Genomic DNA, 24,740 nt, shown 5'->3' with positions numbered 1-24,740 from the left:
CCCTTGGAGCTGATGAAAACAGGTAGTAGGGTCATTTTAATTTTTCAACTGAGGTCTTGATTTTTAAAGGTATAAATACCCTTTAAAAATTTAGATGCAGCACAAAATACCTACAGAAGACGATTTGTAGGTATTTTGTGGCATTAGAAAAGCAAAATGCTTAATTCCTTAAGTCCCTGAGAGTAGTTTATGTTCATGGTGAGGAGCCGTAGAGGACAGAAGAGGGGGGTTTTCTCCCCGCACGTTCCTTTTTAATGCTTACTTACGCGGTCCACATCACCTCTGCGCTCACCGGGCCGAACTTCTCTCGATTTTACCCAAAACGCCAAGTTCGGGAGGCAAAGTTAGATGTAATGTTACGAATACCCCGCACCTCGCACCTGAGCAACTCCCCTGTGGGAGGTGAGGCACCAGCCTAACGAGAAAAGACCGAGATCTGAGGCCTTTGTGTGGAGCGGGACGTTCAGGCTGAGATCTCAGCGACTCAGATCCCGCGAGGCCTTAGTTATTATTTCCCTATGAAACGTCTTTCTTCGACCGTCTCTGATCCAGGTCGTATCGTCCATCCCTGTTTCCTCATGGCATTTCTTTGGTAAAGTGTTCCATTAACTCGTCACCTCACCACTTCCTCCTCCCTAATGGTGGCAGTTTAAGGGTGGGCTCCGTATTACCGAATCGTCTCCCTAGCAACCGCGTCTCCGAAGACCGCCGGAAAGGGCTGTGATCACGTGCTCTGTGAACGTCCGGATTTTCAACGTGACTTCCGGTTGTCAGTTTCTCCGGACGCGGTGACGGCGGCTGCAGTGGAGGAAGAGGAAGAGGAGGAGGAGGGAAAACCGTGCGGCCCGAGGTCGCCGCGGCCCCAGTAGTGGTGGGCTCCAGAGGGCTCGCCTCGTCCTGCCCCGTCTGCGATGCATCCGCGGCGCCCGGATGGGTTCGATGGTTTGGGCTATCGCGGGAGTGCACGGGATGAGCGCGGTTTTGGCGTGGCCTTCCCTGCAAGGTCCTTCAGCTCCGGGCCGGAGCTGGGCCACTGGGTGACCACTCCCCCAGACATCCCCGGGAGCCGCAACCTGCACTGGGGCGAGAAGAGCCCGCCCTATGGCGTGCCCGCCCCCTCCACCCCCGAGGGCCCCGCGGAGGAGCCCTTTCCTGGCGGCAGCAGCGGCGGCAGCGGCGTGCCGGGGCCGAGCACGGGTGAGGGACGCCGGGAGCCAGGCCTGGGTGAGGGGACTGGCGGGGCGGCGGCCTGCGGACCCCAGAAGCCGCGCTGAGGGTCCCGCCTTCGGGGCCTCTGGGTCTAATCGCGTGCCACACCCAGCGCCCTCCCCGTGTCCTCTGCCCTTGAAGTGGGTCTCCTCTCTCTTCTTCATGCAACAAATGTTTTCTCCGGGATGACTTCCAAAAAAAAGACACCTGTCTTAGCTAATTAAGTGGCCACTGTATTTACTTAATGTGCTTAATTGTAGCTTTGTGTTCTGCAGAGTTTTGTGGTGGTGTTTTTTTCAGCATGGACAGGCTTGGGCTCAAACTGGCTCTACCAGTATTAAAAGTAAAAGCTCAGAAACTGTGTAAACGTCTGTGAACCCTCAATTTTCTCATTTTTAAGGTGGATAGAAGAATATCAGGGTTTTTTAAGGGTTAAATAAGAATGCACAGTACACTGTGGAGCACATAGTAGGCTAAAAATATTTGTTTCCTTCCTTTCCCCCTTTTAGTTATAGGAGTTGAGTCTGTTTTCTAAATCCCAAAATACCCCCTGGCATCAAACCCCTTTTTGGTAGAAGAGAAAATGTTTATACTTCCCCATTTTCTTCTGTTAAAACTTAATGGTAATATCAAATTGAGCATCACTCATATTAAATGATTCACTTGAAATACATAGAGAAGTTGTAATTTTATTCTTTCTTATTTTTAATGGGCTGAAGTAACACTTTCTACTTATATAAATTATAGATCCTAAATTCATGTATCCCATGGGAACTTGGTAAAGATTTATGGAATTGAGAAATATGCCCACCTTCTGCTTTTTTTTCCTGACCTAAAAATTCCACTAACAAGCAAAAATCACTGATACAGTTTCAAGATAAGACTTTGAATTCAAGACATAATTATTTTTCAAAGGTTTGTCAGAAGACCTGTCTTTTAATTGCAATACTTGTGATTTAGATATTCTCAACATCTTTTTTAATTCATAAAATGGAAATAATGGCACCCTCTTCCCATTCTCCTGAAATTGTTAGAATAGTAGATTATATTAAATATAAATGTAAGTATATTTAATATTTATCATTGAATATAAAATACAAGTATATTTTAAACATCAGTTTTATCCTCATTTCTTCTATTTTGACTTGTAGGTATAATAAGATTTATTTGATATGGGATAACTAGGAAGATTAGACTTTAAATGCAGTATGATGAGCAAATGATGTGGAGGGGGACCAGTGATTTAGTGTCATGCAATTAGCTTGTTCACTGTCTGGTTTTCTTTCTGTTGGTCCCAAGAGGAGTACTGGAAAATTTAAATGAAATAATTCAAAATGCATATATACTTGCTACATAGTTACATTCTTAGGCAGTAAAGTTTAGATTATTTTTTCATAATTTATGCTTTGATGGTTACAATGAGGAGGAGCTCTTAATGTAACTAGGGCTGCTGTTTTTTTAGCAGCAGTAAGAAGCTGGTGAGTCTACTTTGCAAGGTGGATAGAAGCCTGAGAACATTATACAGTTAACAATATTAAACCATATTGTTAAAAATATGGTATTTTCTGTTACTATTAACGGGATGATCGGGACACACAAGAAGGGAAAAGAACTGAAAGGAGGAAAATGCCTTCACTTGGGCAAAGAAAAGCTATCTCGCTTTTACATTTTCCAAAATAAGGGTGAACCAAATAATGTCCTCAGGGACATGTTTACATGGCCTTGTTCTGACTGTAAGGAAATAGTGCATTGCTTCATTTAAAAGAGCAGAGATGAGGGAGATGGAGGAGATGGGACAAGAGAGGAGAGAGAAAAGAGATTGAGAGCCCTTTATTGCCCATTTTGATTATTCTTTCAATTTAATAATTTCGTGGTGTTTTACTTGTGACTGTTGGTGTAACATAAATGCTCTCTACCACTAACAGTAAATGACTAATTTTACAATATGGGAGGTAAAGTTGTTGGTGTACGTATCAGAGCTTTCTACAGAAAAAATTGTATGTTGTTTGCAGTCAGAAGTTACAAACTGGTAGCCCATAGATTCTACCTGCAGATATGTTTGATTTGGCCCACACAGTGTTTTAAAATAGTTACCAATCTTTTTTATTGAAATATACTACTTAAAAATAATATTTTTTAAGGAAAATCACAGCTTAGAAACCAACCTTGAGCCCGCAGTCCCAAATTGCAATTGGAGCTGAAGAGCCAGTTGTGCGTTACAACTTGCCACAAGCCCAACAGAGTTCTTCACTCATTCAAATGACTTCCCCTGGCCCCTATCAGAATTTGACTTGGGGACCTGGAGTTTAAATGAATATCGTGTTAATAAAAGAAAATATTTTTGTTGTTTTTACAGTAAATCTAAGTATTGGTTATGAGTATTCTCATTTCTTCTATTTTAGAACAGTTGAGTAGATTTGCTGGATTTGGTATTGGACTTGCAAGGTAATGTTTTATCTAAATTTAATTTTTATAGTTTTTAATGTTATAATGATTAGTAGTGTTCCCTTTGGATTGATTCTTTGTAGCAGTAGATTAAATATTGAATAATATTTTGCAGAAAAAATTATTTAAAATTTTAAGTTTAATTTTTCCCCCAGTGAGGATAGAGAATAGTCATTAAATTTTATAATCACAAAATAATTTTGTAAGGAATATTGTTAACATCTTTCATATGTATCTATCCAAAGACTAAATCAATTCTAATCTTAATTCTTCTCCTCCAAAACCAAGTCATTTTACATTGAATCTTTTTTAAAAATTGAATTATAACAAGATATTTAGCAACATGGAGTCTAGGTTTCAGTTATAATCAGCAATTAATGAGCATCATTTTTATTTTTTATTTTTAATGATTATTTTGTATTAGAAAAACCTCTAGTCTTGATTTATGTGACCTTTTGTGAATACTGTTTCAAAAATACTGGAATTGCACAAAGGCTGACATATGTTAACATAAGTCATTGTTTTAAACATTTTAATCAAGAAAAAATGATCTTATTTGTATGATTAAATTTGAGGATGTTAATGTCAATAGAAATAAAATTTGTGTATTATTGTTGTCCTTGTGCTATAGTTAATTTTTCTTCAGCCTCACCGTTTATACTTTAAAGTAATTATCATCTATATATATATAAAAGGCTAATATGCAAAGTGTCCCCTCGGGAGTTCGACTAGGAGACCAGGAGTTTAATCACTCGCTATGACATGCACTGACCACCAGGGGGTGGCGCGGAATGAAGGAAGGCCCCAGCCAGCAGCCAGAAGGCCCAGATCGGCCCTGATCGCTGACCAGGCCTAGGGACCCTACCTGAGCATGAATTTCGTGCACCAGGCCTCTAGTCCTATATAATAAAAGCCTAATATGCTAAGTGTCTGACTGTTTGTTCAACCATTCGACTAGTTGCTGTGACGCACACTGACCACCAGGTGGCAGATGCTCTAAGCGGTAGGTTAGCTTGCTTCTGGGGTATGGCTGAACGGGACTGGGTGAGATGTACCAGACACACTCTGGAGCCCTCCCCGATCCCATCCTGGCCGGCCAACCTCCTGTAGTCCCTCCACAGCTGGCTGGCTAGCCCTGATCGGTCCTAATCAGGACTGGGCAAGACGGGCTAGACACGCCCTGGAGCCCTCCTGTGGTCCCTCCCTGGCCCCAATAATGCACCGGTGGGTCCCTCGGCCTTGTCTGTGGGTATTGGGCAGAAACCGGCTCTCCAACATCCCCTGAGGGGTCCCAGATTGCGAGAAGGCGGTTCTCAGGTGACGCACCCCGGAATCGGGCTTCCTCCTCTCTGGTTTTGGGTGCATCACCTGAGAACCGCAGCTGCCAAGTCACCGCAGCTCGGCAGCTCCTGCGTTGAGCGTCTGCCCCCTGGTAGTCATTACGCATCATAGATACCAGTCGGACGGTCGCTTAGGCATATATATATATATATATATATATATATATATATATGCATCTATATATATGTGAATGTGTGTAGATGTGTGCATACCCAAGCAGGCATGTATTACTGTTAGTATTTAAGCCACAGTTGTAATTAGTTTGTGGGGAATATTTTGATAACTATTTTGTACCTAAAATAACAGTCAATTACCATGGTCATTGAAATCCCTATAACTTAAGTGCAAAGTACATCAAAAACAAAATTTATAGAATAAGATTCATGAAAAATAGATGGCTCTTCAGATAGGAACTTTGTGCATAAGACATCTGAAAGAATTGAAAGGGGCATTTAAATTGTCTAGGAAAGGAGTTTCCCATATTAGGTATACAGAAATGTCGTTTCATCTTTATATTATACATGTTAGTATTATATATTATTTCCCTTGATTATTAGTTTCCAAATCTGACTTTAATTCTTTTCATATTGAATTTTGTTACTGGTACAGTTTGCAAACATGATATTTTTAAATTGTTTTTTATTTTAAGAATGAGAAACAAAATAATGCATGATTTTTTAAACAAAAATGATTTTGGATACATATGTTATAAATTAAATTTTAGCTATATTACATATATTTATAAATTATTCTTATATAGTCTCTTTACAGAAAATGTACTGGCTCATCCTTGCATTGTTCTACGCCGCCAATGTCAGGTAAATATACTTCTATGAAATAATCCCAACCATGATTTGAAGTACAGAACAGTCCAGCCACACAGTGGCTCAGTGATTGAGTGTCTCCACATCCCAGTGAGAAGGGACTGGAATATGTGCTGCATCCTAATACTTTTAAAAAATTATTTCACTTAAGTATTGGTTCTGACCCCCCTTTACTGACTTTATGATTTACAAATTGTTTATAGCTTATAGTTAGAAAAACACTAACCATTGGGAGACATATAACTCCTGTTCCCTGAATTCTTTGTAGTTCCTGAATGCTCTGCCACACTAAATGTAATTTGACTGTTTAAGGAAACAGAAATATCAAACCAAAAGGCCATATTACGTATGCTATATTATTGTGCATTGGTCTTCAGGGTTGTATTTATATAACCACTAGAGGCCCGGTACACGAAATTTGTGCACGGGGGCAGGGGTGTCCCTCAGCCCAGCCTGCACCCTTCTCCAATCTGGGATCAGGCCTAAATGGGCAGTTGGACATCCCTCTCACAAACCAGGACTGCTGGCTCCCAACCGCTCGCCTGCCTCTGCCTGATTGCCCCTAACCGCTTCTGCCTGCCAGCCTGATCACCCCCTAATTACTCCCCTGCCAGCCTGATCGACGCCTAACTGCTCCCCAGCTGGCCCGATTGCCCCTAACTGCCCTCCCTTGCCATCCTGGTCACTCCTAACTGTCCTCCCCTGCAGGCTTGGTCACCCCCAACTACCCTCCCCTGCTGACCCGGTCACCCCTAACTGCCTTCCCCTGCTGGCCTGGTCACCCCTAACTGCCCTCCCCTGCAGGCCTGGTCGCCCCCAACTGGCCTCCCCTGCAGGCCTGGTCGCCCCCAACTGCCCTCCCCTGCAGGCCTGGATCCCCCCCAACTGTCCTTTTTTGCTGGCCTGGTCTCTCCCAACTGCCCTCCTCTGCTGGCCTGGTCACCCCTAACTGCCCACAACTCCCCTCCCCTGCAGGCCATCTTGTGGTGGCCATCTTGTGTCCACATGGGGGCAGCCATCTTTGACCACATGGGGGTGGCCATCTTGTGTCTTGGAGTGACGGGCAATTTGCATATTACTCTTTGTATTTTTTAATAAGTTATTTAAAGCACTTTTAAGAGTAATTTTACTTTGCTTATGTGTCATTTATGCTGACTTTAGAATTGAACTTTTGTTTATAATGTGACTCCACAGTATTTCTTCATACCCTTATTTCTTATAAAACAATAATAGGAAATAATTATGAAATATATTTTTACAGGTTAATTACCATGCTCGGCATTATCATCTCACTCCATTTACAGTCATCAATATTATGTACAGCTTCAACAAAACTCAGGTGAGAATTAGTATATAGATTTTATTAAAATTATTTATGTGTCATTTTGCCTTAGTAATAATTAAAGCAACGGTAATTTCTTATAATTTAGTTAATAAAAATATCTTAACTCTTGTACTAAAACTAATGTAACATGATAATGGCATCTTTTTGGTGTCACTGAATAATCAGTGAATTTACACCATTGCCAAAATTAATTAAATATTAGGGGTATTTAATCAGTATTAGAGATACTCAATTAATTGGAATGTTCATCTTGGCCTAAACATAGGCTACCAACAAATATTTAAATAATATTAGAAATTAATTTAGTTTTAGTTTTCCACTAAAATGTCCTTGTAAATAATGTCTCATTGGAAATATCAGTAAACATTCAATATCAAGATTTATTAAGTCCCTTTTTTTGGTGCTTCTTATTTAGCAATTAAAAAAAATAACAATAAATTTTTTTTATTGTAGGGACCAAGGGCCCTTTGGAAAGGAATGGGAAGTACATTTATTGTCCAGGGAGTCACACTTGGAGCAGAAGGAATAATTAGTGAATTCACACCTTTACCAAGGTACCTTTTTGACATTTTCTCAATATTAATGTCATATTAAAAATATAGCAAAATATGGTAGTTTCTAATAATACCTTGAATTTAAAAACTTGACTTGCCTAAAGTAGCTAAGAGAAGAAACAGAAAATAAATTTAATTGTTATCTTATTGAATTAGTATATAATAAAGAAAATGCTTCCTGGTATAGTATCTATTGAAATATGTCTTTCAGCTCCTGCTGCTGTGTGTCAGTTAAGGAATAAACACAAGTATGTGAGCAATTCCGGCTCTTTAAGTTGCTAGTTGATGAAGGAGACACATGTAAACAAATTACAGTACATCATTATGTGTGCTATAATTAAACAAACCCCTTTCAGAGCCCAGGGGACACTGCATAGAGTTATTGTTAGGATTTCAGAAAAGAACTGAAATCTGAGCTAAGTCTTGATTTATGGGCTGGAATTGACTTGGCAAAGAAGGAGAGAATTCAGAGTAGAGGTGACAGCATGCCCGTTGGAGGTTGGAACGTCTGGGTAATAAGTGTCTTATGCTAAGAATAGTGGGCATGTATGGAGTGGAATAAAAGGAAAAGGGGTTAAGGTGTTAAACTGAAGCATGGCGATGCCTTTGTAAGGGATTTAGGTTTTCTCTGTGGGATTGGGAATCGAAGGTGTTTTTTGTTGTTGTTTCTTTTTGTTAACATGGGTGATTTGATCAAGGATAATATTCAAGTGATAGTGTGAAAAAAAAAAAAAAAAAAGACTGGTGTAGACTGAGACTTGTGCAGAACTGTCAGTAATCTAGGCCAGATTGAGAAGGGTTTAAACTGTGGAATAGAGTAGAAAACGATGAGCTGGAGAGACATTTCTGAAGTATATTTGATAACTGGTGCTATATTGGGAATGGGCATATGGAAGAGTGAATGGTCATCAGTGACTGAGATTTCTAGATTGGAATCAAGTTGAAGAATTCATGAAGGAAAATAAATTGGAATGGGAAAAAAGATAAGGAATTTAACCTTCAATAGATGATGTTTGAGATTTCTGCAAGACATCTAGGGGGAACATGTCTAATAAGTAGTTGGAACCGTGGGTCAGTCTTTGAAAAAATTTGAAGCTGAAGGCATAGCTTTGAATGTAGTGGTATAAAAGTAGCAGTTGAAACATTAGGATGGATGAATTTCCAAAGGTGATAATGTAGACTAAGTGACAGAAAGTGGACCAAACACAGAATCCTGGGCAATGTGTGAGTGCACACGCGTATGTGTATTAGGAGAGGTAATTGAGGGGAGTAATAGGAGATGATCACAAAACTCATCGAAAATAGCAGCAAACTGTAGGACAATAGTGTCATCAAAGCCAAGAGAGGTGAATTGGAATTGTTAGATACATTTGGAGGGAGAGGGTAGAGAAATTGGGTAAATTTATTTCTGCACCTGTTTTCTCCCTGGAACAGGATACAAGGTCATTAGGTGAAAGAAGAATGAGGAAAAGCATGAAAAGAATGAGTAACCTAGGTTCTCAAACTTAATATGTTCCTGAAGGCTGTTAGAAAACTGAATCATGTTTTCCCATTAGAAATAATGTAAATTGAATTAATCTATTCCAGACCCCCAAATGATTCCCTGTTTTAACCTTTCTTATATACAGTACATATTTAATTACTGTTTAATCTATAAGTAAACACTTTAAAAACAAAAAGGACATTAAATGTAAGTGAAAATTTAACAAAAAAAGAAATGAAAAATTTCATAATAATAAGCAGCAACAACAACAAAATATTCACAGCATAATTTCCTGAGATGTTAACGTGAGGTTTTGTGGTAAAATGACTTATACTCACACATTCTCTCCTTCGTCACCTGAGAGATCAGTGACTGATCATATAGATATCATCATGAAAGGGCTGTTGGTTTGAGAAGTGAATTGTGCAAGATGGAAAACATTCGAGAACCAGGTTCGACTGTTTGGGACACAGATACTATATGTAACAGAAGGGGAACCTTACTAGGAATATATGAAAGGGATATTAATAGGTAATATTGGAAAGCATAAATTTGTGTAAGTGCTATTTGGTAGGAATCTGTCTGTGATTTTTCCCTATCAACACTAGATTGCAGAGACAGCATTAAAGATTTTGAATGGTTTGCTAATGTAATTGTAGTGATAGAAATGTATTAGCCTCAGAAGCTACTGAGGTGGTTCATTCTATCCTAGTACAGTGTAAAAAAAAATTTTTTTTTTGAATGCTTTGTTGATCCAAAGGTGGCCCCTGGCAGGTAAATTTTTGGGGTTGACAAGGAAGTAAGGTAGTTGCACGTACAGCCAACTGACATCTCAATCTTGGGATTCAGTCTTTATAGGGAAGAAAAGACAGGTGAGACTGATAGTAGGCTTTTTGCCAGTGTTTGCTTTCAAAGGACAAGTCTTGAAGGTCTTGAAGTTCTTTTAAAACAGCTTTGCTAAATGTTATAAACAAAACAAAACATTTAGCTGGCGACAAGTTTCCCATCTACTTTAAAAATCTGAATTTATGATGTTGGCTAACTTTATTCACCCTATTGCTTTTTATATCACAGGATAAAATGAAAAGTTAGTACTTGTCATCAAATGTTCTTGCTCGAAGTCCTGCCAGAAACACAAAATTTTATAAAAATTTAACAAATTTTAGGAATTTCTGTATGGTGAAATGTAAAGAATTCTGCATTTGCAGTCAGACACCATTGGTCCTGCCTACACCACTTTTTAGTTCTGGGAACTTACGCAAGTAATGACACTTCTCTAAAGCACAGGTGAAGTAGTAACTTTCACTCCAGGTTGAGGAGAAGGAAAAAAGAAATGGGAAGGCACAGAATTTTATCAACCTTTCTCATTCTGTAGATATACAGACACATCAGATTATGTGGACATTTTGAATCATATTTAGGAAGACATGAGAGGTTATCTTTGTTGTATTTTACCTGGATAATTTTGGTAATAAGTCCCACTCATTAATTAATTTATTTACTTAATTTACTAATATTTCCTGAGCACCTACTATGTTCTAGGTCCTGTACTAGAAATCAGGTATACAATGAAAAGAAGAAACAAAAGGTACCTTAGGTCTAGTATAAGGGACATACATTAAGTAAAATAATCCCACTAATGAATAAGTACCAATTGAGATTGTTCTCAGAAGAAAAAGAATATGGTTCTGTGAGAGTATTAAAGGGTTAGGAACAGTGTCAATAATAAAATGACACTTATTTTTTTGTACATTATGCATTAAGTATGTATATTCGTCTTTCAAGTGGAAGGAATACGAGTGCCTGATGGCTGCTGAAAGGACAAATAAGTTGCCAATTAAAAACTGCATTGGACTTAGTGTCATGAAGGTCATGGGAACCTTGGCAAGAACTGTTTTTGTTGGAATATTTGGGTAGAAACCAATTTAGAGTGCATTTAGAGGTGAGTGGGAAGTTAGGACATGGAAATAGCAAGTTTAGAAAGTTGGCTGTGATGAGATATGAAAAAAAGTAGCTGGAGAGGTTTGGGTTGGGCTGAAGGAAGATTTTTTTAGAGGGAAGCTATTTGAGCATGTGAAATGAGAGACAATGGAAATTAAAGACTGCTTAACTATAGAGTTATTTAGACAATGGGAAGGAGGGGGACGGGGCAGGCTGGAGAGGATCAATGGGGGAGGGGGAAAGAAAACATGTAATACTTTCAACAATAAAGAATTATTTTAAAAAACAAAAAAATAAAAATTCTATTGTAGATTATGCATTAAGTAAGACACTATCAAATAGAAAACTATTTTGAGAAAAAACAAATCACTTCTCTCAATTTTGTTGCTTGTTTGAAGGGTAGTTTTTGCTTGTGAAAACTGATTTAAATGTATTTAACACAGGTTTTGATATTTAATAATGAAATATAAAAGGTTTAATCACAAGTAGATTTCTACACTACCCTCTTTCCTGAAGCACTTAAATGTGCTAATTTAAATTTCTAGAACTGTGGCAATAAGTTTTACTCATTTTATAAAGTAGTAGAGAATAGATACAAGGAAGAAAGTCTTAATTTTTTATAATTGATTCTAAATTTTATTTTTCTCTCTTTTACCTTAATAATCTTACCTTAATAATTAGTTTTGTATTCAAAGGGAAGGTGGTCCTGTCCTTTCAGAAACAGGCCACAGACCCATCTGTCCACAATGTTAATAACAGTTTCATGCTTCAAATCAGTGTCATAATGGCCTTGAAAAGAGTAATAGTGCCCAGATGACTGGCAAACCACGTAGCATATTTTGTTTTATAATCACAAAGTCACTGTCATTAAGATGAGAGGCCAAATTTTTTGTCATTTTTCATCTTAATCATTAAATATCATTTCGGCTCTATTTTTCTATGGTTGTTCAGGCCTATAGTATTCTAGTATTAATCAGAATGTGACCCAGAAGGTTCTCTAGGGTCTTATAAATCAGAGAAGATTATTCTATTGTCTTAAAATTTCTCTGCAGACCTCTCAGTCTCTTAGAAAAATGTAGGAAAGTTCACATACCACCTGTGCTATAGTTATACTGAGTCTGTTTTTAGAGCACTTACATTATTAGTGATTAATTATCTTTGCCTTTTTAATGTAAAATATATTTATTCCTTTAGCTCCTTATGTTTCTTATATTTACTTACTTGAGATAGAAAATGTTTTTCTCAGTTTCCTGCTGTGGCTATTGTGCAGTGAGTGTCAATTTTATCAGGGGAACTGGTAGTAGCTAGTCTCCTCTTTATTTTACACCCTCCTTTCTTCGTTATTCTCCCTCTCCCTTCCTCCTCCTCCTCCTCCTTTTCCCCTTCAGTCCCCATTGTCTGACTCTTCATTTACTCCTCCTTTTGCTCTCCATATTCTTTATCTTTTTTTACTTTTCTCTTGACACAACTTTTTCCTTTTTTGTTCTTCTTTCAGCTTGCCTCTCTTCTTTTTCTTCTCTTTCCTGGTTTTCAAAGGTAACCTAAGTAGCAGGAAACACCCAGTGCTAGATCTTGGTTCCAGATCTAGCGTTTTTCCTGTGTCTTTTGAACATGTCCCTGTGACCTTTTTGACCTTTATTTTCTCAAAGTAAAACAAATGCAACAACACCTGCTCTGCTGCTCTCACAGGATTCCTTCTTGTATCAGATGAGATGAAAGGGAGCAGAGGCAGAAGCAGACTTCACGTCAGAGACCAGGGTTTAGAGCCCTTGTTTTACTACTAACATTATTCTGCATATAGTTACTTCATTTTGTTCGTTGTTTTTTATTCCCATTCTTACGTACTTTTTAAAGCTTTATTTTTCCCTTTTATCCTATTCCTTGTTACCTTTTCCCTTTCCCACCCATTCTTTTTTACTCAACCTATCCCTTTTAAAAAATATATTTTTATCGATTTCAGAGATAAGGGAGAGGGAGAGAGAGAGAGAGAGAGAACCATCAATGAGGGCGGGGGAGAATCATTGATCGGCTGCCTCCTCCACGTCCCCTACTGGGGACTGAACCTGCAACCCAGGCATGTGCCCCAGAGGGAGCCCTTCAGTCCGAAGGCCAACTCTCTATCCACTGAGCCAAGCCAGCCAGGGCTCAACCTAACACTTTTATATCTCCTTTAATTTCTCATGTTCATTTTTGTAATCAGTTATAACTTCCTCCTCTGTCAGCTGATACAAAAATACCTTGCACATTGTGTTTCTTTTCAAACCACTACTATTGTTTAAAATGTGTCCCAGAAAGGAACATGTTTACCATTAGAATATATTTCTCCTACAGATTTTTTAAATTAAAACTTGATTACCTTTTTGCAAGTTGGGCTAATTCAAGATGTTTTAAGTAACATGGCTTTTGTTTTACTTAAATTTATTTTTATTTTTTAGGGAGGTTTCACATAAATGGAATCCTAAACAAATAGGAGAACACCTTTTGCTGAAATCGTAAGTGAAATTTATAATGAAAATTTCTATTAATTTTTATACCATTATAACTGAAAAAAATCATTAAATAACTATACTGAAGGAAATTAGAGCAATGAAATATTTAAGGGACTAGAACTTCAAAGGACAAGTAAGAGGGTTTAGGAATAAAAATCCTGAAATATATATTATCTTTAAAATAAATCTTGCTAATTTGAAAAGGTAAAATCACAACCTAATTTTTCTTTGTGTTCTTAGGAAGTTAGCAGAGGTCCTCAACTTTTTAAACACAAGTTGCCAAGAAAATTATTATTATTTTATTATTAAGCAGAGATAACAAATTTATTTGTATGGTCATGAGCAAACTAAAAAACATAGTCCTGAAGGCACTTTGTGATTTTACAACACTGACCATTTTGGTAGATTAGAATTTTACTCTTCACTTTTTAATTTTTTTTGAAGATTGTGAATTGGAAACCCCCCCAGCTTGCTGGCTCCCTTTGTGGGGCATTCTAGCACATTATTACTTAGTGATGTTCCATTCACCTTGAAAACCACTACTTGCCAGGACCTGGCCCGTAGGGTTAGGTAAGTCCCACCTTGATATTATTTTAATAACTATATTTTGCAGGCTTGCAAAGTTGTAATATTACTCTGTCTAATATTAGTGGTAGGAAACAACTTTGCAAAGCTGTACAATATTGTTTTTTAATAATAAAAGGGGACTTCACTTACCATTGAAGACTGGCTTAACTCTGCTGGGTGGGAAATCTGGGAATGGATAATAGCAGAACTTGTTCAGATATCACTGAGAAGGCAAGCAATAGAATGGATCCCACACCCTGTATTTTAAGTGTCAGAGTTACAGGCTTCATTACCTATGTGCAGATAGAGGTCCAAACAATGATTCAAATGAGCCTACATTTCATACCGCTTTAAAATAAAATCTATGTTCTTTGCAGGCTGTCCCTGTGTTATTATTAATACTTAATGTTTCATTTCTAATGGTTGAATAAAGATCTTCTGTTACAGGTCTCTAAAGTGTCTTTAGGCTATAGGTATTAATAGTTGAAAACCTTGCAAATATCACTCAGGCTTGTTGATACATTAAAGTAGAATTATGTTGATACATTAAAGTAGATATTAAAAGATTTAATATAAGCATCTTGTTTCAATAGCTGATGTTTGTTTTAATTTCTACAGCCTAACTTATATAGTGGCAATGCCTTTTTATTCAGCAAGTCTGATTGAAACAGTACAGGTGAGCTATTTTTTATGGTCATTTTTTACTTAATAGTATTTTGGAATATTAAATGTATTATTTATGCCTGATTGTATAACAGAGAAATTTTAAACAGTATCCTTTTAAAATTTTATTTTGTAAATATACACATATCAAAGATTATATACTAGCACTTCGCTGATAAGTATATTTCCTTTGCAAACCTACTTCACACTTTTTGTTTTAATTTATTTTATCCCTTCTGTAGACAGCTGTATACTCTTTATTCAGATATCTCAGAATTCAGCCTATGACTTGCTTTGAATACAAAAAATCCAAATGGTTGTGTGTGTGTTTTTTTCAAAATTTTAAGACAGCTCAGAATGATTATGGCTTATCATAGGTCAATAAATTAAGCATGAAACATGATAATCATCCTAACAGTGAGAAGGTAGACTGCATAGTAGTTTAATAACAGCATTCATATTAAATAGGCCTTTTAAGGAACATTTGATACTATGGTGTGTAAGTGCTACAAAGCTAAAGCAATCTCCTGCTAGTTTTTAAATTGTTTTATTATTTATAACCACAGGGTGGCGCTCAAGTACATCAAATTCATAGATTTTTTTTTTTCACCATTGGATTCTTACACTTAAAACTGTCAGATGAAGATAGTTTAACTTCACCTATACACAAAATCCAACTAATTGTGCATCACCTATCTGCCATCTCCATCATCACATCCTCTAGCATATTATTTGTCTTCAATATGTATGAATTTCTTCTCTATAAAAACCTCAATGGATCAGCCTTTTCTCTTCAAATTACTCTTTTCCACGTAATTGCTTTTTTGGCCCCAGCGTTGATTTTTATTTATTTTTTAGAATTGACTTAGTGAACAGAAGTTAACATCTTGCTACTCAAATACACTTTTCTGTGCTTTTGCACTTGGCATTGCATTAAATAAATGATATCACCTTTGGGACTGCAGCTTACAGTTACTGCTCTCTGAGATATTCTCATAGATAAGGGAAAAAACAGCAGGAAGGTGATTGTTTAAGAAAAAACAAGCAGCATGATATAGTGGCAGAAACAAGTTTATCAGAATCACATGTCTGTTTAGATCTGTGACTTTAAACAAATATCTTAACCTTTCTAAATCTTAACTTTCTCACTCATAAAATGGAAACAGTAATTTAATAACTGGGTTGTAAAAATTGAGTTACTTATATAAAATGCCCAGCTCACTATGTTTGTTTGCTTATTAACCCAGTATCTACCCCTCTTTTTCCTGCTCCAGGTTCTACCTGCTAATTGCCTCATTTTGATTTCTTTTGTCTGATTTTCTAGAAGTCTTTTTATGTCTTCTTAAGTTTCTCCTCTTGCACATCTTTCTCTTCTTTAAGTAACTTCTTTGCCATCTCTTCTACCATACTCCCAGACACAGTCCTTGACCCTATCTGCTTTTATCCTGTATTCACCATCCTGGAGAACTCACTCACTCTCATGAATCATTTTGACTCTAATCTTTAAAATGTGAATTAAATCATTATCACCTCAAGACTCAGCCCGTAAAAACAGTCTTGTCTTACACCCCTGAAAATTAGCTTCCTTTTGAGCATCTCCTTTCTTATTAATGTACTATTGTTATCTTCACCCTAGAGACTTAAAACTTTAGTTCTTGTTTTTAGAAATGTCTTGATTTTTATTTTCTTTCATCCTTCATAACCAGGCAGTCATTATGCCTTCTTAGTTCTAACTCTAAAAAGTAACTGAGATTTGTCTGTTTCTCTCCACTGAAAGGCAACTATTCCCATCCCTTCTTTATCACATACTCAGTTTATTATGTTAGCTTCTTTCTTCCTATTTCACATCCAGTAGGTTTTTGCCCTCCTGGGAGCTCGTTGAGAACATTCTTCCCTTGAAAAATACACATTCATACATAGGTCTCCTGAAGACCTCCTGGATCCCTTAAATAGGAACTTCCTAGTGAGCTGTTATCTTCATTAACAATCCTGTTCTAGTCACTGCATTCCACATCAGTGTAAGATTGATGTTCTTCACTTTCAGTTCTTCCATATTTTTGCTGTTTAAGGATCCACACTGAATCAAACTTCCTAAAATCAATTTCAGACTTTTCAGTATAGTATTCAATTGAGATTTTTATTGACTTCACTTTATCTTTTCAGTTTATCTTCCTTAACTGCCCTTTTTTTTAAACATCATTAAATATTTACTGGGTGTCAACCTATATCAGGCACCATTATAGACCTTGAGGATATAACAGCAAACGAAACAGACAAAAATGGTCTGCCTTCATAGCAATTATATTTTTATGGGGAAGATAAACATAAACAAAATCAATGTAAAGTATACTAGGTGGAGCTAAGTGCTAAAGAGAACAAAAATAAAGCAGGGAAATTAAATAAGATTAATGGGTTGGGCGGAGCAGCTATTATTTTTTTTAAATCAGAAAAGACCTTATTGAGAAAACGTTTGAGTAAAGATCTGCGCATACGAACTACATAGATATTTAGGAGAACATTCTAAGCAAAAGGAAAGCAAGTGCATAGGTCCTGAGGTGAGATTGTATTTCATGTGTTTGAGGAGCAAAAAGGAGGTTAATGTAGTTGAATCTCACTAAGCAAGGGGGAGATGAGTTCTGAGAGGTAAGAGGATGATAAATCATAAAGGACATTTTAGGTCATTGTAATAATTTAGCCTTGACTTTGAGGGGCATGGAAAGTCTTTGGTATATTTGAACCAAAGAGTGATTCTGGCATGTCTTTATTAGGATCTCTTTTGCTGCTGTATTAAAAATAGACTAGAGTGGGAAAGGATCAGAGATAGGTAAATGGACTAACTAGGTGAGCTGATTTTAGTCTGTGGTTTTAAATGTATTATATTTACTGAAAACACAATTATATGTCCAGGTTGGAGCTTTTTCTTATCATCTAAATTGTAAACTCCAAGTTTACCCCTTAAACTTAACATTTCTGAACTCTTGATTTCTCCCCAAAATGCTACCCCATCCATATTTCCCAAATCAGTAAGAGGCATTGCTATTCCACTTCCTCTGGCCAACATCTTGAGGTTATCCTTGACTTCTCTGCTTCATACCCAAATCCAATCCACCAGTCATTCTTATTGGCTGTAATTTTAGGATAACAGCACAACTGATGCACTTCCCTTCCATTATTACCTGGTAGTCTATCATCTCTTTTCTGGATTATGTAATAACTTTTTAACTGGTTTCTCAGCCTGCCCTCTTGTTCTCCTCTGCACAGTAGCCAGTGTTAACCTAAATTATATCTTGTCCATCTTCTGCTTAAAACCAGCTACCTTTCATTCTGATTTTTCCATCTGACTAAAAGCCAAAGTCTACTCAGTGGCATGGTATGGCTCCTGACTACATTATAACTTCATTTTATACTTTCACTTCTTCAGTCATTACTGTAGCCAAATTGGCTTCTTGCTGTTCCTTTTCTGCCTGTCCATGATTCTGACCTGTATCACAAACTTTGTTTTACATATCCTCAAAATTATAGATAGGCAGAGACATTGCAGATGATAATGACTAAGGCCTGGCTTTCAGGCCTTTTTTCACTTAATACTCCTAGCAACTCTATGCATAAAAGGTAGATGGTACTAATTCCATTTTTATAGAATGGTAAACTGACTGTTAGGAGAAGTTAAATAACTTGCCAATGGTCACATAACCAGTAAGTAATGGAGGCAGGGTTGAAACCCATTTGTAAGAAGTCTAAGCACTATACTACCTCTTTTGGTGTCATGGAGTTAATGCTTTTCAAAATTATTTCTAAGGAGCTTCTTGAGGCCGGGGAAACCTGGTGTGTCCCCACCACATCTCCTACTCTTTTCCTTTTCCAATAAAAGTAGCTCCCACTTCACTGCTATCTGTTTTTATGAAATTTCATTTGAAAAAAAGAATCTAACACCTAGGTAAATTTGAAGTCTGTAAACTATTGATGTTTTCCCTTTTTGGTCAGCATGTTTCTATTTAAAAGGAACCTAAAAAGAGCCCCTTTTGGGGGGCAAATTAAGCAAATATTAACTTCCACTCATTTCATCATTTTTATTTTAGAGTGAGATAATTCGAGATAATACTGGGATTTTGGAATGTGTTAAAGAAGGCATTGGAAGAGTGATAGGCCTGGGAGTGCCTCATAGCAAACGACTACTTCCTCTTCTCTCCTTGGTCTTCCCCACGGTGCTGCATGGGGTTCTTCATTACATCATCAGCTCCATCATTCAGAAGATCGTCCTACTAATTCTAAAGAGAAAGACTTATCATGGCCACCCAGCTGATAGCACTTGCCCAGTGCAGAGTATGCTGGATGCTTATTTTCCAGAACTAATTGCTAACTTTGCTGCCAGTCTTTGCTCTGATGTTATACTTTACCCTTTGGAAACAGTTTTGCACCGCCTTCACATTCAAGGAACACGCACAATAATTGACAATACAGACCTTGGCTATGAAGTGCTTCCAATTAATACACAGTATGAGGGAATGAGAGACTGTATCAATACCATAAAGCAAGAGGAAGGAATGCTTGGTTTTTATAAAGGGTTTGGTGCTGTTATAATACAGTACACACTGCATGCAGCTGTCTTACAGATAACCAAAATCATTTACTCTACGCTTCTTCAAAATAGCGTTTGAGATATAAGTTCCTGATTAGTCTAAAAGGCACAATCTGGACACTTTGCTATGAAATTGTGAGGGATAAAAGTGAAAACTGGGTGGGAAATGGATTAGAAGTGAAACTGGTAGAGAAAGCCCATGCTCATTATATTGACTTTTTTTTTTTTTCTTAAGGCATAGGTCTCTTCGGGATCAGAAGTATTCCAAATTTGAAAACGCAATAAAAATAATACTCATCAGTTAAATTCTAGCTAGTGTAGCATGCATACTGAACTAAAAATGATCTTGGGCAGAAACAAAAATTTATCAGCAAACACAAAACAAAATTTTACAGAGCTGAATTTATTCCATATAACTTTAATATTTATTACATGTTTATTTTACCTTCTTGGTTGATATTGGTATGTCATCCTTAATGTGTAGTATAAAGAGGTCATAGTTTACCTTCAAGCAATAAATATGTAACCAGAGATAATGATGAGAAGGATTAGATTTGGCAATCTGTAATCAGGAGTTGAAGTTTTAAGTTGTATTATCCCTATGTAACGTTTTAATGGCTGCATATTATATAAAGCCATTTATGTTCACATACAAAACTTGGAATTTCCTTCCTTTTAACGAATTTTCCACCCTTAGATCAGCTTATTGCATAAGATGAAGTCACACACTTTCTGCTTAAATATCAAAATAAAGTATTAAAAGCCAAGGTATCCAAAGATTTAAGGCAAACAGCATACCTGTCTATATCCAAATGCAGCATTTCGGTACCAGCAACTTGATATTCGTCATATGTTTATAAAGCTTGATTTGCTTACCTAGTATGTGAATCATCAGGCTGTTTTTAGAGCCACTCTTAACAGAGATAGAAAATAAAATAATCATGACAACTATTACTGTTTCTAAATTTAGAAATTGTGTACTGAAAGGAATGTCACTTGTCTTTCATTTCTGAATGACTTGTCTTAGTGGAGACATGATTAAAATTCACCTGGGAATTTGTGCCTCTTGCCTTCTGTATAGTTATCATAAATTAATGTCTTCAGTTTTTATTCCAGGTTTGTTTATAATTTCATACTCCAAACTAGATATACATAAATGGAAAAGCAGGTCTCTCCTTAACGCCTTTTATTTAAACTTGTTTGGATGAATACTGAAGAAAAAAATATAAATTTTAAAGAAAGTTTGCCCTCACTTTTTATGGATGAGGTAAAGAGGTAAATTTCAATAAATAATAAGCAAAAAAAATTGTATGTTCCTAAATGGATAAAGTTCTTTGTATAGTAAAATGATATACATTTGACTGATCCATCATTAAACATTTTAAAGTTTCATTTCCTCCTGTAAGTGGTCATAGTTTTACTATGAGCCATGTAGCACACTGAAGTGCAATGACTTTGCACTTATATTTTCCAACCAGATTTATAGATTTATTTTAGTTGCTAAATATCAGAGAAGTGGTTGCTTGATGTGATTAATAATGTTGGAATCAAAAATGATATCTAAGAAGTGTGAAACAGTATTTAAGTAGCAACTCTGTCTACTATCCTGTGTTGTATGTTTGTGGGTGGTTTTTCCCCCAGTTATTAAAACATACAAGTTTTACGTTTTTAAATTTCAATTTTAAACAAGAGAGGAAAAATAAAATTAAACACCACTGATTAGATGTATTTTATGGTTACTCCTTCAGATTATGGTTTATTTTGTCCAACGTATGGCATTTAAATTGTATTCATTGCTTTTAAACTACTAAGTAAATTGTTAGATATTTATATGTCGAACTTCCTAAAAATCCTTTCATTTTTATTATAATCAATGAAGATGGTTTCAGACAAGAGTTAACTTCTGAAAATTGCAAGTTTCAGAAAATTTCTGGAAGAGAATCTGAATGGAATCAAGTATTTACTAGTGGAAATATATGGGATCTTTTACCTAGCTAAAAATTAGGTATTTCAAGATTATTTGATGGAAGTTAGCATGCAGATTCAGTTATATAACTGTCTCATTATGAAATCATTACAAGACTAATAGCTTGAACCACACACAAGTAAGGTTAGTCTTATTTTCTGTCTCTTAGGAAAAAGTATACAAATTAACATCAAAACAAAATGAAACTGGCCAAAAAAATTGAAATGTTAAGTTAATATACTAATTTTTTTTAACTCCTCACTTGAGGATATGTTTTTATTGATTTTAGAGGGAGAAGAAAGAAGAGAGAGATAGATGAGAGAGAAACATTGATCCAATCAAACTCGCAACTTGGGTATGTGCCCTGGCCCTTTTGGTGTACTGGACAACACTCTAGCCAACTGAACCACACAGCTAATGCAAAATACTCATAATTTTTACTCCCATTCCAAATTAGTTGAAATATAAAAATCTTCAAAATTCAAGCACTTAAATGCTGGCCAATACGTTTAACTGAATTGAGAGAGGAATAAGTGAAATAAACATTGGACATGCTCTTTCCTTTAAAAGAGCTCTATTTCTTTAGTATATAGGTGCCAAAAGCAAATATCCATGCACTACATTTTTTAGGTGATAATAGCTCAGAATAATATTTGTAATTCAGTATGATTAATAGTATTATGAATGAGAATCCATAGGCCCAATGGTCCTTTCACACAATCGATTTTGGCCCTGGAGATGAAGTGTGATATGGTTGCCTTACATTGTATGAGTTCTTAATTTGAGTCAGATAGCTAGAAAGCGATTGAATTAAAAACTGAAACACATGATAAATATTAACTTATTTTGTTTAGTGAATTTGTTAATTGCTTTGTTCATTGATTTGCTAAATCTGTTTATAAATTCCTTTACCATAAGGTACCCTTTCTATGGACCCTTGAAAAATAATTCCTAAATTTATCAAATTTAGTCAAGCCTCTAAACTTTCAGCACTAGATGCTATGAGATAGTTAAAAACCAGCCAATTTCAAAATGGCTCTGGATTGGGGGATATGATGTCTTAGTTACTGTTTTCACAAGCAAAACTGGAGAGGTAAGAAGTCTCACTCATGTACCTGACTACTCACAGCTATCTTTTTAGTACTGGCTTTCTTATAACCGCACAAAATACTCATTTTACCTGTTGGGCACAAATGCTTCAACATTTATCAGTGTATTCATAGATCTGCTCAGAAAATAAAATATTCTGCTTTTATACTGGTCTTTTTCACATGCGATTCTGAAGGATGTTTGCCCTCAGTTTGCTTACTCCCATGTTTTATCATAAAGGACTACTTTTCCAACTCTTGAAAGGATAGGCAGGTTTGAATTAGTTTTGTTTTTTTCAATAATATATAAGCAAATAAAATCCCCTTAGTAACACTTCACATTGCACTAGAATTTCAGTGATCTTAACTTTGGCATTTCTGCTTTCTCTTCTAAATAGTTGTATATTTCACTTGCTAATGTAATGTCTTTCTTTTGAGTCATTGAGAATCACTGATATGGTACCAAGTTGTATAGCAGAGTAGCAAAAATTTGGGATTTGACAATGACTCATATTACCTCAACTAGAAGAGGTGTTTTGTCTGTATGTGTATTTCGGTGTGTCTTTTTAAGTTGTTTTTATCTCACTGGCGATTTAAATGTTTTCAGTAAGTTGTGTAACATGAAAAGATTCAATAAAATGTTGAAATAAAATTAGAATTTTTCTATTACTGAAATGTTGAAATAAAATTAGAATTTTTCTATTACTGATGCTGAAGAACTATGCAGGCTGGTGATATAGGGGTTCACAATATGTGACCCCAAAATATGCAGGGTTGGCATTTGTTTTAAAGGTACTTGAGAAACAGTGGTGCAGAAAGGACACTGCCCCTCCTTTGCCCCTCTGAAAGTGGATGATGAAGTTACCCTGCCTGTACCAGGGGGTAGAAGGCACCCTCATCCTACCAGAGACATGGAATTTAGGACTGAAAGGGCTCTGTAAATAAACCTTGTTAATTCCTCACCATTTATTTCCCTTAGCACAAACCCCTCTCCCTTATCATATTCACAAGTGGATTGTTTCATTGTCTAAAAGATAATAAAACTTTCTGCTATGTTCACTTCTTTGCGTCATGTTTTATAGGGCTTCTGTATATAGAAACTTAAATTTTTCTCCTGTTAAATTGTCTTATGTCAATTAAGCTATTAGACCAGCCAAAGAAGGGGAGAAGGAAAATTTTCTACACCTATAGTGATAAAAGTTCCTTTTTTTAAAGAAATGAAGACCAAGAAAAAAATATATATGTAAAATTAAACTTTTTTGCCCACCATTTAAAAAATCCTGTCTTAGTGATGTTTTATGAATTTGACTCCAAAGGCAAGGGAAAAGAATAAACAAATGGGACTACATCAAACTGAAAAACTGTACAGCAAAGAAAATGACCAACAAAACAAAAAGATGTTAGAAGACATTTGCAAATGATATTTCTGGTAAGGGTTAATATCCAAAATATATAAAGAACTTATACAAGACAAGAACAACAAAAATGATTTAAAAAAATGGACAGAGAATCTAAATAGACATTTTTCTAAGGAAGACATATAGATGGCCAACAGGCACATGAAAAGATTTTTAAAATCACTATTAGGGAAATGCAAATCAAAACCACAGTGAGAAATCACCTCACACCTATTAGAATGGCTGTTATCAAAAAGACAAAGTGTTATAGAGAATGGAGAAAATGAGCCCTTGTGCACTGTTGGTGGGAGTGTACATTGGTACAACCACTATGGAAAACGGTATGGAGGATCCTCAAAAAATTAAGAATAGAGCTACCATTATAACCCAGCAATTCCTCTTCTGGGTATTTATCTGAAAAATATGAAAATACTAACTTGAAAAGATATATGCACCCCTATGTTCATTGCAGCATTATTTATAGTAGCCAACATATGGAATAACCTAAGTGTCCATTGGATGAAGAAGATGTGATGTATTATATACAATGGAATACTACTCAACCAAAAAAAAGATAAAATTGCCATTTGTGGCAACATGGGTGGATCTTGAGGGTAAATTGGCCAGAAAAGGATAAAAATTGGATGATTGCACTCACATATGGAATATAAAAAAGAAATGAATGAATGAATAAAGAAAAAACTCATACAGACAACAGAATGACATATCAGGGGGAAAAGTGGGGAAGGGCAAAATGGATAAAGAGGGTTAAATATATGGTGGGGGATGGAAACTAGACTTGGTGGTGAACACACATAGTGTATACAGATGCTAAATTATAATGTACAC

At 36.3% G+C, this 24,740-nt stretch overlaps 2 protein-coding genes across 2 annotated transcripts in view; one reads left to right on the top strand and one right to left on the bottom strand.

Annotated features, from left to right (window-relative positions):
• The window catches only part of TMEM232 (transmembrane protein 232), a 203,828-nt gene extending 202,781 nt beyond the window's left edge, over window positions 1-1,047 (bottom strand). Inside the window, exon 1 of the mRNA XM_080682694.1 lies at window positions 267-1,047. The gene's annotated coding sequence lies outside the window, so the exon portion shown is untranslated. The remainder of the gene's footprint in view (window positions 1-266) is intronic.
• Window positions 754-23,163, top strand: SLC25A46 (solute carrier family 25 member 46). The gene is made up of 8 exons (XM_080682693.1): window positions 754-1,197; window positions 3,612-3,654; window positions 5,756-5,813; window positions 7,081-7,158; window positions 7,618-7,718; window positions 13,578-13,634; window positions 14,817-14,874; window positions 18,941-23,163. Exons 1-8 carry the CDS (start codon window positions 912-914, stop codon window positions 19,517-19,519), a joined length of 1,260 nt encoding a protein of 419 aa, XP_080538819.1. The 5' UTR covers window positions 754-911; the 3' UTR covers window positions 19,520-23,163.
• Window positions 23,164-24,740: the final 1,577 nt, after the last annotated feature.

The sequence above is a fragment of the Plecotus auritus genome (assembly GCF_963455305.1).
Source record: "Plecotus auritus genome assembly, chromosome: 7".
NCBI lineage: Eukaryota > Metazoa > Chordata > Mammalia > Chiroptera > Vespertilionidae > Plecotus > Plecotus auritus.
This window is presented reverse-complemented; position numbering and strand designations above follow the sequence as displayed.

Coding starts and splice junctions, on each gene's coding strand:
- SLC25A46 (XM_080682693.1), top strand. CDS start 912: ATGCATCCGCGGCGCCCGGATGGGTTCGATGGTTTGGGCTATCGCGGG. Junction 3,655..5,755: donor TTTGGTATTGGACTTGCAAG/GTAATGTTTTAT, acceptor ATTCTTATATAG/TCTCTTTACAGAAAATGTAC. Junction 7,719..13,577: donor GAATTCACACCTTTACCAAG/GTACCTTTTTGA, acceptor TTTATTTTTTAG/GGAGGTTTCACATAAATGGA.